Source organism: Mustela nigripes, chromosome 8 (genome assembly GCF_022355385.1).
Source record: "Mustela nigripes isolate SB6536 chromosome 8, MUSNIG.SB6536, whole genome shotgun sequence".
Lineage (NCBI taxonomy): Eukaryota > Metazoa > Chordata > Mammalia > Carnivora > Mustelidae > Mustela > Mustela nigripes.
Genome location: NC_081564.1, coordinates 5,908,177 through 5,921,089, shown reverse-complemented (window position 1 = coordinate 5,921,089; position 12,913 = coordinate 5,908,177). Strand labels below are relative to the sequence as shown.

Here is a 12,913-nt window from a genome sequence, read left to right as displayed (position 1 = left end):
GGCAGGAAGATGTCCAAGCCCCGCGCGGTGGAGGCGGCGGCGGCGGCGGCGGCGGTGGCAGCGACGGCCCCGGGCCCGGAGATGGTGGAGCGGAGGGGCCCGGGGAGGCCCCGCACCAACGGGGTAAGCAGGCACCCTCCCCGCACTCACTCAGCGCGCCCCGAGGGGCCGCGCGGCCGGCCGCCCCCGCCGGCCCGGCGCCGCGAGCACGTGCGCGCGCGCGCCCCGGGACCCCCGCCCGCGGCCCTGGGCCCAGGGGCGGGGGGGGTGCGGGCGTGCGGGCGGGGCGCCCGGCTCGGGCAGCTTCCTTTTCTGCTGCCTGCCTGGGAGTGGCGTCCGCACTGGCTCCGCCATGACCCTGGTAGTATTTGACCTCGGAAAAGTTTGTGTCTTTATGGCATTTCCGCACCCCGAGATCCAGCTACCCCGGCGGTGTGGCTGCTTTCCCCAGGGTGTGCGGGGCCTGCCCGGGTCCCTCACAGAGGTCACGGGTCTCGCCGATTTGGTGTTTAAAGGTTCACTGGGCAGAAAGGCCCTACCATGTTTTCTGGGAAGCCCTCCTCCAATCCGTGCTTACTCAGAGGAGAGGCCCCACACCCAGAGACGCCAGCAGTGACCTGTACCGCCCCCACCCGCCTGCCCACCCTCCTCCTTTTAATGCCTGGATGCCATTTGCAATAGAGTGACCGCCCTACAGGAGCTGGCCGTAGGCTCTGCTTTTATTAAGCTCTCCACCCTTAACCACACCCTTCGATTACCACTGCAGTCCAGTCCCGCAGTCCTGGGAGGCTGCGTTGATTTAAGAGGGGCCAGGCTTGGGCACACTGAAGGCTCAGGCAGTCCTGACAAGTCCTCGAGGCTGCCTTCAGACCCAGAAGTGGTTAATCAGATTCCCTGAGGCCTGTTTCTGGGCTAAGAGTTCCCGAAGCTCCTGCCAGGGGAGTTAGCTCCTGCACACAGGCCGGCCCATCAAATTCTGCAGTTGTTCAGTCTGGGTCATTCCGACCTCTCTGCTCCTGGTAGGTTGTTGGCTTCTGGTATACACCTTGGTATACAGCTGGCTTCGTGCCAGCCAGATGTGCCCTTAGTGGCCAGAATTGGAGACCCTATGAGTTTGGGAAGCGTCTAACTTGTACCTGGGAGATCCTAAACCTTCCACTGTTCCCCGCAGGACTGGCAACTCCTGGTGGCCTGCTTTTGAGAGATGATGTCTGTCTTTGGTTTTGGTTATTCTGAGTGCCCTTCTCCGCCATTTGCCCTGGGATCTTCTTCTTCACGCCTCTTTCAGAACGTGCATTTGTCGTTTTAGGAGAATGTATTTACCGGGCAATCAAAGATCTATTCCTACATGAGCCCCAACAAATGCTCTGGAATGCGTTCCCCCCTTCAGGAAGAGAACTCAGTTGCACATCACGAAGTCAAATGCCAGGGGAAGCCATTAGCGGGACTCTACAGGAAACGAGAAGGTAAGGCTCTGAAATGGCCCTGCTCTGACCACAGCTGGTCCGGTTGCAGAAGCCCCTCTTCCGGAATTGTGCGCATGTGTTAAATGTTTATCCAGCCTTTTCAAACCCAGGTTCAAGGGTTTGAACCATGTTCTGTCTTGCTCCTAAGAAACAGACACCGGGGGAAGAGCGGCCTATCCCAGGGTGTGTGCCCTGTCGGTCTAACAGGTTTTCCCTGCTTTCGCAAGAGTTAGCCTATCGCTCAAGCTTGAGTGTGTTGCCAGGTTGCAAAAATCACACCTGAGCTACAGATCCAGAGGCTCACAAGTACCCACAGTACAGAACTTAGGGGTCTGGGGGGTACAGAGCAGGGGCTGCCGTCCTAACTGTGTTGTGTGAACGCAGGGAACTGACTTCCTTTCCTCTTTTGAGCCGGCTTTGACCTCCTTTCTGAGTTTCTTGCCACTCAAGTGCTCAGTGCTGCTCTCTGAAGCAGCACACTCCGTGGTGAGATCCAGAGTTAAAATACCGAACAAGAAAATACATAATTACTGGAAATTCTATTTGGCCCTGCAAAAACAGGCTGAAACCTCATAGAAATCTTGCTCCCTTCCAAATATTGTCCCTCTTAAAGCTGCAGTGGAGAAGAAGAGCTTTCCCCAATTCACCAAGGTCCCTTCTAATTAAAACTTGCCTTAAAGAAGCAGAACTCTGGCAGCCATCTGCTTTGGATGAGGAAGCCTTGTAATTCATTTACAGAAATGCCATAAGTGGTGGTGAGCACAGTGTCCGCAGCCAGAGCTGAGCGCCAGGGCTGGGGAAGCCCAGAACCAGGGGCAGGAACTGGGCCTCAGCTTGATCTCCCCACCCAGGGCAGTGGGTGATACTATTTCAGTCCGTCTTCAAATGACTTGGGTTCTAATCCTACCTCTGCCACTCTCAAGGAGAGGCTGGGGCAGGTCACTCTGCTTTTGCAAGCCTCTGTTCTTTCATCTTTGAAGTGGGAGGGAGAACTCCTGCCTCGCAGGGCTATCTGAAGATTGGTTAGAGCCTGGGTGGGGAGGGCTTTGTGCAGTGCTCCACACTGGCACCGCTTCCTTGCTGGCCTATTCCTCACTGCATTGGCAACACTTAGGCTAGCACTTACCACGTAGGGACTGAGGAAGGGGCTCTCCCTAAATGGTGGTCAGGCCGTCTCCCATCCCTCCTGGAATGGGGTGGAATGTGAGTGATCCTGAACGGTGACATGTACAAAAGCTAGTTTTTTTGACTTCTAGTGTCACTAAATGGCCACAGTTAGGATCTGGGGCCGGATATACTTTGGAGGAGACCTCAAGGGCCAGGCTTTTGTCCTTGATTCTCAGCTTTGTTTCTGCCTTGACTCAGACTGACGTGTTAGCTGACGTACACGGGCGTCATGCACTCCTAGGATCTTTAAGGGTGGTGTCCTGGACTTAATTCCATCAGGTTCCACTTAGGGGGTGTGAGGCAGTGAAAGGAGCCTGGGTGGATTTTGACATCATTTTCTTTTTAGCTTATTTATTGCACTCTGAGTCTCCTATCACAGTGGTCACCATTTGAAAGTGTCCAACGTGGTGGTTTTTAGTCTTATCACAGACAGGCGTAACCATGACCAACTGTCTGGTACCAGAACATTCCTTGCGCCAAAAAAGAAGTCTTGTACCCATTAGTATCCGTGGTTCCACCTCTTCCCCCAGCCCTTGCAGCCACTAATGTATTTTCAGAACCCTCTGGATTTGTGTCCCTGGATATAAGTAGACGGAATCCCGCAGAATCTGTAGCCTTCGGGGTCTGGCTTCTTCCACTCAGCATCACGTTTTCAAGGGCAGGTGTCAGGACGTTACTCCTTTCCGTGTCTGGATAATATCCCGTCACGTGGACGGACCGTATTGTGCTCCCCCAGTCATCAGTGGATGGACATTTGGGTCGTTTCTGCTCTGGCTCTTGCGAATAAGCTGCCACAAACATTTGCATACAGGTTTTTGTGTGGACATATGTTTTTAATTCTCGTAACAGCCGCCTCTGAGAGGAACTGCTGGGTCATATGGTAACTCCATGTCGAACTTTTGAACAACTGCCAGGCTCTTTTCTAAAGTGACTGCGCCATTTTATGTTCCTACCAGCTATGTATTCTTTTTTTGTTTTGTTTTGTTTTAAAGATTTTATTTATTATTTATTGTACAGACAGAGATCACAAGTAGGCAGAGAGGCAAGCAGAGAGAGAGGAGGAAGCAGGCCCCCCGCTGAGCAGAGAGCCCAATGCGGGGCTCGATCCCAGGACCCTGGGATCATGACCTGAGCCGAAGGCAGAGGCTTTAACCCACTGAGCCACCCAGGCGCCCCCCAGCTATGTATTCTTGACTTACGTTTCTTCCTTTTTTTTTTTTTTTTTTTTTAAAGTCCGTCATTCTCCCAAAAAGTCTATCATTCACCCACACTGGTGCTTCACAGCTATTTTTAGTAACACATCCTTTTCTCCATCCCTCCCAGCGCCGCATGGGTCAGTGTCAGGTCACTGTGCCGAGAACCACTGAACGTAGGGCTTTGGTCCCCTTAGAGGAGGAAACGATTTTTTCTTAGAGTCTGAAATGAAGCGCGCCAGGCAGCTCTTGGGGCAGAGGTCTTTGCTAGGGAAGAAATTCTGCTTTATGACCTCATTCCTGTCCATCAACGCAGGTCCACTCTGGGAGTTTTGCTTTTTTCCTGGAGTCTGTGGGCAAGTTCCGGATTGAGCACCTTCGTGGCTGGTGCCTCCTTTGGTGGCTCTGCCTTGAGGGTCCTCTCTCTCGCTCCCCCCGCCCCCATCAAGAGGCAGGAGATCAGAAACGTTCACACGCTAGATGGGAGGAATCGTCCACCATGTCTACCAACAAATCATCAGGAAATACACTGCAAATACCTTACTGTTCTCTCAATGATAACCTCAGTAAAGCTGAAAAAAAAAAAAGGAATTAAAAAGATGCAGACAAAAAGCTCTGCCCTGTGCCTGGGTCCGAAAGTGAAGCCACGTGCTGCTCCCCTGGGAGCCGTTAGTAGACACGGGGTCCCCCAGGCGGAGGGCACTGCGCCTGCCACACCCAGGGCCTCTCCCTTTCAGAAGCCTGTCCTAGAAGCTGAAGGTCGGGAGGCTGGGAGACGGAGAGTAGCGACTAACCCTCTGTCTTTCCCCGCGCTCTGCCTGCAGAGAAGAGAAACAGTGGGAACGCAGTACGGAGCGCCATGAAGTCCGAGGAACAGAAGCTCAAAGACGCCAGGAGGGGTCCCCTGGCACCTTTTCCAAACCAAAAATCCGAAGCAGCAGAACCTCCAAAAACTCCGACCTCCTCTTGTGATCCTGCCATCGCTGCCATCGCCAAGCAAGCCCTGAAAAAGCCTGTCAAGGGCAAACAGGCCCCGCGGAAGAAGTAAGTGCCTCCTGGAGGCGGCGCAGGGTGCGGCTTCAGCCCCAGACCTGGCTCAGGTGCCAGCTGGGGGAGCAGGTCCCCTACCGGCCTCTGTGTCATCCGGGCCCAGGTGCTGTGTGAGACCCCCTCCAGGGACATCGTTACCTGGTCTGAGTCCAGAGCTCAGGAGCCCCCCGTGCCCCCCGACACTGAGAGCAGGCAGCCTGTCTCGCGCTCCGAGGCCTCCTTGGGTGGGTGAGCCTGGTGACCACAGGCCCCCGGGGACGGAGATGTTGAAGTGACATCATTGCCAAGGAGCCACCTCCGGGGCTGCGCGTGGTTTCAGCGTGCCCTTGTGTTCTCTGCCCTTCCCACCCCAGAGCTCAAGGGAAGGCCCAGCAGAATCGCAAACTCACGGATTTTTACCCGGTGCGGAGGAGCTCCAGGAAGAGCAAAGCTGAGCTGCAGGTAGCGTGCAGTGATTGCCCCCTGGCTGGTGGAGGGGCGGGGGTGGGGGCCGGGGCGGGGGACCGAGGCGCAGCAGGCGGGACCAGAGCAGGACAGGGTCAGGACTGGAGCGGTCTCCAGGGCCACCTCCTAGGGACGGCACCCTCCTGGCAGTTGGGGTCCCTGGGAGGCCTGGGCGAGGCGCTTCCGTGGAGGAACCCCGTCCGCTGTAGCGCACCCCGGCGATCCAGCATTGCAGGGACAGTGCCCTTCCCAGGACGCGGTGGCAGGGCAGTCGGAGCGTGGGACCTTGGGGGAGGCCGCACGCACTTCCCCAGGCTTGCCGGCGTGCTCGTTACACGGTCCTGTGTCGCATCTCTGGGGTGCGGAGCGGGTCTCGGAAGCCGTTTACCGGTTGTAGGACTCGGGCCAGTCACTTAACTGCTCTGTGCCTCGGTTGCCCTGTCTGTAAAATGGGATAACAAACCAGTATCTCTCAGGCATGTTTTTGGGGGGATTTAGTGAGTTCAGGGTTGAGGAACACTGGGAACCAGGCCTGTCGTCCTGGAGGCACTGGTTGACTTGTGGCCACCACTGCTTCCCTGTGGTCGTCACATCCCGTGGCCCCTCTCCTCTCCCTCCCAGCTGTGGTCCAAGGATCAAGGATCGGATGGAGGAAGGCCGCCCAGACTGCAGGGGTCGTTGCCAGTGTGTGGAGGTGACAGACCCTGGGCTGCTCTGCCCTGCGGCTCTCCGCCCTCCGATGCCATCAAAGCCCCCTGGGGTGGAGGAGCAGGGCTGGGATTGTGGCCCCCACAGAGGGGTGCGGGAGTTCTGTGCCCATCGCCCCCTACCCCCAGCCTGCCTCCTTGAGGCCTTGTCGGTATTAGCATTTGAACCTGAACTAGACTCCATCAGCATTTTGTAGGTTAAAACTGTAGTTACAGAGACGGCAATGTAGCATTCTCTTCCCCTGCTTATTTGAATCGATGAGGCTTCCTTTAACATAAGTGAGAGAAGGGGTCCACCCCCACCCCCTGCTTCGCCCACCAGGGAGAAGCTTTGGCTTTATTTCTTTAGAAAGGCAGTGTCTTTCAGCCAAGAACAAGCGGTTATAAAATGTTTGCCTGCAGTGGGAGGCTGTGCGAGGTCACTCTTCAAGACAGCCCTGCAGAGGGCGAGGGTGTGTGCCAGGCCCCAGAACCCAGCACAGCTCTCAGCAGCGATTGGGGCTGCGGTGCCCACACGGGGAGCACTGGGGGTTCGCCGAGGCCTGCCATGGGCTGCAGAGGGAGGGCAGCTGAGTCTGCCTTTTTAATAAAAAAAAAAGAAGGTCTTTTTCAGGCTGGGGGAGGGCAGGCTGCCACAGGACATGATGCAGGGCTACAAAATGTGGCAGCAGCTGAGCAGGAGGGAACAGACGCTTCTCCGAAGCTTGGTCTGCAGCTAGGAAAGTTCTCCGTGTCACCAGAGAGCCAGTGGCGGGGAGAGCCGTGCTGTGCTCCCCTTGTTTGGGTTAGCTCTGCCCAGTGAGCACCAGGGCCAGGTGGTTGCCGGCCAGGCGGGTAGGCGGCTGTTGGCTGGGGTGTGAGGCTGTGGCTGGCCAGGGCGGTGTCTTCTCTTGATGGCACAGGTAAAACTCGAGGGGCAGCTGAGCCTTGTCCGAGGGGTAAGGTTAGTCCCGACCTGCCTGCTCTTTGAGGCCCCAGAAACCAGGGTCCGGGCACATGGGGCGTGAGAAAGGGTTGGGGGTAGCCAGGGGAGAAACTAAAATGACAACTTTTGCAGATAATTAAGTCTGAAAACAGGCCAGAGCCAGGGCTCAAGAGGGTGGACACTGGGCCTTGGAGAGAAAACCCTGAACCGCTTGTTGCTTCGCAGTGGGGGCCCCTTAGTTGGCTGGCCTGCTTGTGGGTGGGGTGACAGCCTACATGGGTACAGTGCCCTGGCTTCTTCCTCCTCAGCCCAGCGCCAGGCCTGATGTGCAAAGCAGCCTCGACCTAATTCAGACTTCGCTTACCTCCCACTCAGTCTGCCTCCACCCGCCCCCCATAGACTACTGCCTGGGTTCTCGCTCGGAGGCCTGGAGGTGGTTCGCGCGTGCTTCTGAGTGTGGAGCCTCCGGAATGGAGCTCAGACTGTGGCTCTGCCTTCAGGGCATCTAGCCCGCTCCCAGGTCCTGGTGCCACATTCAGTCATGGCAGGAAAGTCCTCAGGTCACTTTCCGTTACAGAGCTTACCTCGCTCCTCCCTGTTTCTGGTCTCCTGCGCACGCTAATAATTTTTCCGCAGGGAAGTGCGTGTGGTAATGTTGCCATTGCTTGAGGGCTACTATGTGTCAGGCACCTTTCTGGGGCAGGACATCCCATGGCATGCAGGATCTGTACTCAGCTCGTATTCCAGTGGGGAGTAATTCACAATTTTAAAAATAACCCACCAAAGAACAATATAATTTCAGATAGTCCTTGGACATTAATAAATCAGAGTAGTTTGAAAGCTGGGTGAGGCTAAGGCTACAGTAGCTACAGTAGTCACGGAAGTTTCACTGAGGGGGCTGCCTTTTGAGCAGAGCTTGGAAGGGAGGACACAAGCCAGGTGAAGGGATTGGGAGAAAGGGTGTTCCAGGCTGGGGTGGGGAGGACCTGCAAAGGCCCTGAGGCAGGAACAAGCCTGGCCCTGTAAGAGAGTCAGCCAGTGTGGCCAGAATGTAGGAGCAAGGGTGACTATGGCAGATGGCTGGGACTCTGTGTAGCCTCACAGGCCACTGGAAGAATGGATTTTATCTCTGTTGCAGTGGGAAGGTATGGAAAAGCTTTTGCTTCTCTCTCTCTCACTCCCTCTCTCTCTCTCTTTTTAAAAGATTTATTTATTCATTTGGGAGAGGAAGGGGCACAGGGAGAGAGAGAGTATCTCACGCAGACTCCCACGGAGTGCAGAGCCCAATGTGGGGCTTGATCTCACAGCCCTGAGATACAACCTGAGCTGAAACCAAGAGGTGGATGCTCAACAGAGTGCACCCCCAGGGGCCTCAAGGTTTTGCTTCTCTTTAAATAAACTCTTTGTTCTGGAATAATTTCAGATTTATAGAGGAGCTGCGAAGATAGTACAGAGTACTCCCATAGATCCTTGACTCAGTTTCCCCATCATTAACACCTTCCCTACACCGTCCTGGTAACATCTGCCACAGTGAACCAACATTGGTCCATAACTATTCAGTAAACTTCCTGGAAGGCTTTAAGCAGGGAAACGACATTTTTATTTTATTTTCAATTATTTATGTATTTGAGAATGAGTGAGAGAGCACATGAGTCGGGGGAGGGGCAGAGAGAGAGGGGCCTGTCGTGGGGCTCGATCCCAGGACCCTGGAATCATGACCTGAGCCGAAGGCAGACGCTTAACTGACTGAGCCACCCAGGCGCCCCATATTTTATTTTATTTTATTTTATTTTTAAGATTTTATTTATTTATTTGACAGAGAGCACAAGGAGGCAGAGAGGCAGGCAGAGAGAGAGAGAGGGAAGCAGGCTCCCTGCTGAGCAGAGAGCCTGATGCGGGGCTCGATCCCATGACCCCAAACAAGAGATTGTGACCTGAGCCAAAACCAAGCGTCAGACACTTAACCAACGGAGCCGCCCAGGCACCTCTTGTAGATTGTGTACAAGACGGCTCTGGCTGCTGTGTGGGGAACAGAGTGAGGGGGAGGGCAGGGTGGCCGCCCGGAGCCCGGGGATGGTGGCCGCGGCTTGGCTGGCGGGTGGCCGTGGAAGAGCTGGGACGTGGGCTGGATGCAGGGGTGTGTAGTGTGGCCCTCACGCTGGGTCTGTAAACCCGGTGTCCCCATCCTGCCACGTGGAGAGGGCCCGGGAAGGTCCGTGTGCGCTGCCAGCAGGGGCCACTGGTTGGGCCAGGTCTGCTCAGCGGTGGGTGGAGGCCCCCCGCCCGTGCGCCCCTCTGTGGTGCCCAGAAGAGGGCCCCGGCTTCTGCTTGCTTTCTGTGTGGCTCCCTGTGCCTCCCCACAGTCCTGGGCACAGACAGAGCATGGGACTTGGATCTGGGAGGGAGGTGGTGGTCCTGAGGGGCCGGTGAGGCCAGGAGTGTGCAGTCCTGTTGGACTTCTTTGTTCGGGGTGGTACTGCCTCTTGGGGGTGGGAGGCCCTGTTCTCAGCCGTGGCCGTGGCTTCGTGGAGACCCAGGTCCAGTTTCTAAAGCAAGGCGCCTGCGGGGGCTGTCAGACAGGAGAGACATGGTGTACACCCACCCCTTCGAGGACACAGCCTCTCTGCCCTGGCCAGTGGTGTACGGAGTTCTGTCCTGATTTTACACGTCGGCAGTTTGGATAGTCTAAACGATACTGCACGGGCCAAACAGTACAGAGCCCCTGACCCACTCTGCAGTCGGGCCACCGCCGTGTCCCCGCCCTCCCCCCTACACCCCGGTTCATGTGAGCCCCAGGTGGCAAACCGTCCACAACAGATGGCGGTGAGAAACGGATGGGGCTGTGGGGGTGCGGGCATTTTCGGGGACTGCTGTCACGGAGGCCAGCCCTGAGTGACCTGTGGGTGGTCCAGGCTGCCCAGCGTGGCCCAGGAGAGAATGCTGAAGTGCTGCTTTTTTTCTTCCCTCTGCCCAGTCTGAAGAAAGGAAAAGAATAGACGAGTTGATTGAAAGTGGGAAGGAAGAAGGAATGAAGGTAAGAGGCAGCAGGGCCTACTGCTCGGAGGCTGCGGCTGGTGGGTCCCCCCCACCCCCCGACCCCTGCTCCTCAGCTCCCAGCGGCCAGCGGGCTGCCCTAGCCCCGTAACAGTCACCGCAGCTGGTTGTCAAGCGGCCAGATACTAAATCTGTTCAGGGAACGTCTCAGGAAGGAACTGTTAATGGCCTTTATATGGGAAATATTACCTAATGAAACTTTTAAAATTTGCAGTAAAGTACATATGACATAAACGTACCAGTTTAACCCATTTAAAGTGTACAATTCAGTGTCATTAAGTACATTCACAGCGTTGTGCAACCGTCAGTCTTGTCTAGTTCTAGTACTTTCTCATCCTCCCAGCTGGAAACCCTGTACCCAGTAGCCATCACTCCTCACTCCCCCAGCCCCGGCCACCACTAATGTGTCTGCGTCTGTGGGTTTGGCTGTTCTGGACATTTCTTATGAACGGAGTCACAGAGTAGATGGCCTGTTGTATCTGGCTGCTTTCATTTAGCATGAGGCCCAGTCAGACTAACACATTTTTCCTAAATTCTGTTTTCCTGGGAAATGACAGGGCCCAGGAAATTTCCTGTTCTTCTCCCGTACTGCAAACACACGGGTGGATGAGAAGGGCGGAGCCTGTGGTGGCTGCCGAGGGGTCTGGGCCACGCAAGCAGTCACCCTGCACCCCATTTATAACTGAACAAGGAGAGGCACAGGAGGGTAAATTGCAGAAAAAAGGAGACACTTGGCACACGGGGCCCTCCTACTCCCCGGAAAAGGCCACGTATGTGGATGTGAGTCAGGCTTTTACCACTTCCCAGTCATGTGGCCTTGGACATAGTTCTGCCTCTCGGAGCCTCTGTTTCCTCGTCTACAAGATGGGGCAACACCCACCCGGCAGATCTCTCTGGAGGCTCAGATGTAACAATGCTTTAAAAGGGCACAGGGGACCTTTTCGGGGTGATGGATTGTGGAGATGGTTGCACAGCGGCCTCTGGTTCATCATACCCGTCATGCTGTGTCCCTAGTGATGGGGTCTAGGGCGCACCTCTGCGAAGCTGTTGTGAGAAGGTGAGGCAGGCCCTGGGCAGCCGGCCCGCCGCCGGGTCAGGAAGCAGCGCTCTCCTCCTCCCCACAGATTGACCTCATCGACGGCAAGGGCCGGGGAGTGATCGCCACCAAGCAGTTCTCCCGGGGCGAGTTTGTGGTCGAGTACCATGGGGACCTCATCGAGATCACCGACGCCAAGAAGCGGGAGGCTCTGTACGCCCAGGACCCATCCACGGGCTGCTACATGTACTATTTTCAGTATCTGAGCAAAACCTACTGGTAAGTCCGCGGCCCGGCAGCGAGGACAGCCCTTGGGGCCAGGAGCCATAGGGGCACCCTGCTTCCTCCTCTGGCTCCTACTTTTTGTTTCGCTCTTGCTACTCCCCCCCCCCCCAAAGCCACGAAGCTGTTCTCCCCCACTTGTCATTTTAACATTCGGGATTGGGCCCGTTCTGGCGATCGTGGCGCTCGGCCAGAGCGGCTCTAGAAATCACTGGTTCTCCTCTAACCATATGGCCAGTGCACTCGATTTTTTGTTTTGTTTTGTTTTAGGCTCTGTTTTTCTGAGCTGTTTTAGGTTCCCGGCAAAATGGGGCAGAAGGTGCAGAGAGTTCCCGATGCTCCCTGCCTTCTCGCCCACACCGCCTCCCCCACGACCCTGCTGAGTCGATTTTCATTCATTCATTTATTACGCACCTGCCCCACGCCCCCCCCACAAGGAGCCTTTTGTGTTCCTGTCTCCTCCTACCCTTCCCCTGCCCCCGCCCCAGTGCCTCCTGGGCTCTTAAAGATGATTTTTTGATTCGAATTGCTTTCCCCCAAACGTGGCTATAAATCGACATCCCACCAGAGTCGAGCGCTGGCCGGGACAGGGATCAAAAGCCTCTTTATCAATGTAATCCTCTGTTGCCTTCCCGCCCGCCAGCGTGGATGCGACTCGAGAGACAAATCGCCTGGGAAGACTGATCAATCATAGCAAGTGCGGGAACTGCCAGACCAAACTGCACGACATCGACGGCGTGCCTCACCTCATCCTCATCGCCTCCCGCGACATCAAGGCCGGGGAGGAGCTCCTGTATGACTATGGGGACCGCAGCCGGGCTTCCATCGAAGCGTACCCCTGGCTGAAGCATTAACCTCCCCGCCCTCCCCCCTTCTTCCATGGACAAAGTGCCCTCAAAGGGAATTGATTTTTTTTTTTTACACACTTAATCTTAGCAGATTACTTCAGATGTTTTTAAAAAGTATATTAAGATGCCTTTTCACTGTAGTATTTAAATATCTGTTACAGGTTTCCAAGGTGGACTTGAACAGATGGCCTTATATTACCAAAACTTTTATATTCTAGTTGTTTTTGTACCTTTTTTGCATACAAGTCACACGTTCGTGCTTCCCGTGCATGCAGTCAGAGACGCAGCACAGGTTGTAGAGGAAAGAGTGGACATGAACTCGGAAGCTGGGTGACTCCCGCCTCCCACCGAAGAGCCAGGACTCTCCTCCCCACACCCCTCCGGCCATGGGCAGGTGACGCCGCCTCCCGGGCCCGGCCGGGGTGTTCCCAAGCTCTTGTTTTCCTGACGTCTGGACAGGCGCACATGGAAGTGTATGAATATTTTTTAAAAAAGGTTTCGCAGTAAGCTAGTCTTCCCCTCTGCTTTCTCGAAAGCTTACTGACCCTGTGGCCCCCAGGCGCGGGCCAGGCCTAGGTTTACTCTTCCACAGGCTGCCGCTTTTCTGGGCACCTCGAAGCATCAGGGCGGGTAATCAGAGTAGATGTGGGCAGGGAAAAGCATTGCTTGCTCACCCTGCTGGGGCAGGGTTTCCCAAAACTGGGTTAATTCTTTATAGAAATGTGAACACTGAATTTATTT

At 55.5% G+C, this 12,913-nt stretch overlaps 1 protein-coding gene across 2 annotated transcripts in view; it reads left to right on the top strand.

Moving 5' to 3' along the window:
• KMT5A (lysine methyltransferase 5A) overlaps positions 1-12,913 on the top strand; it is an 18,477-nt gene extending 5,564 nt beyond the window's left edge. The window contains exons 1-7 of one of the 2 annotated variants that reach the window (XM_059408266.1): positions 7-123; positions 1,310-1,466; positions 4,651-4,870; positions 5,230-5,317; positions 9,927-9,986; positions 11,131-11,321; positions 11,968-12,913. In XM_059408266.1, the coding sequence (XP_059264249.1) occupies positions 10-123; positions 1,310-1,466; positions 4,651-4,870; positions 5,230-5,317; positions 9,927-9,986; positions 11,131-11,321; positions 11,968-12,178 (1,041 nt within the window). In that variant the 5' untranslated portion in view covers positions 7-9 and the 3' untranslated portion in view covers positions 12,179-12,913. Of the gene's footprint in view, positions 1-6; positions 124-1,309; positions 1,467-4,650; positions 4,871-5,229; positions 5,318-9,926; positions 9,987-11,130; positions 11,322-11,967 lie in introns of those variants that run through there. The other variant, XM_059408267.1, reaches the window with a different exon arrangement.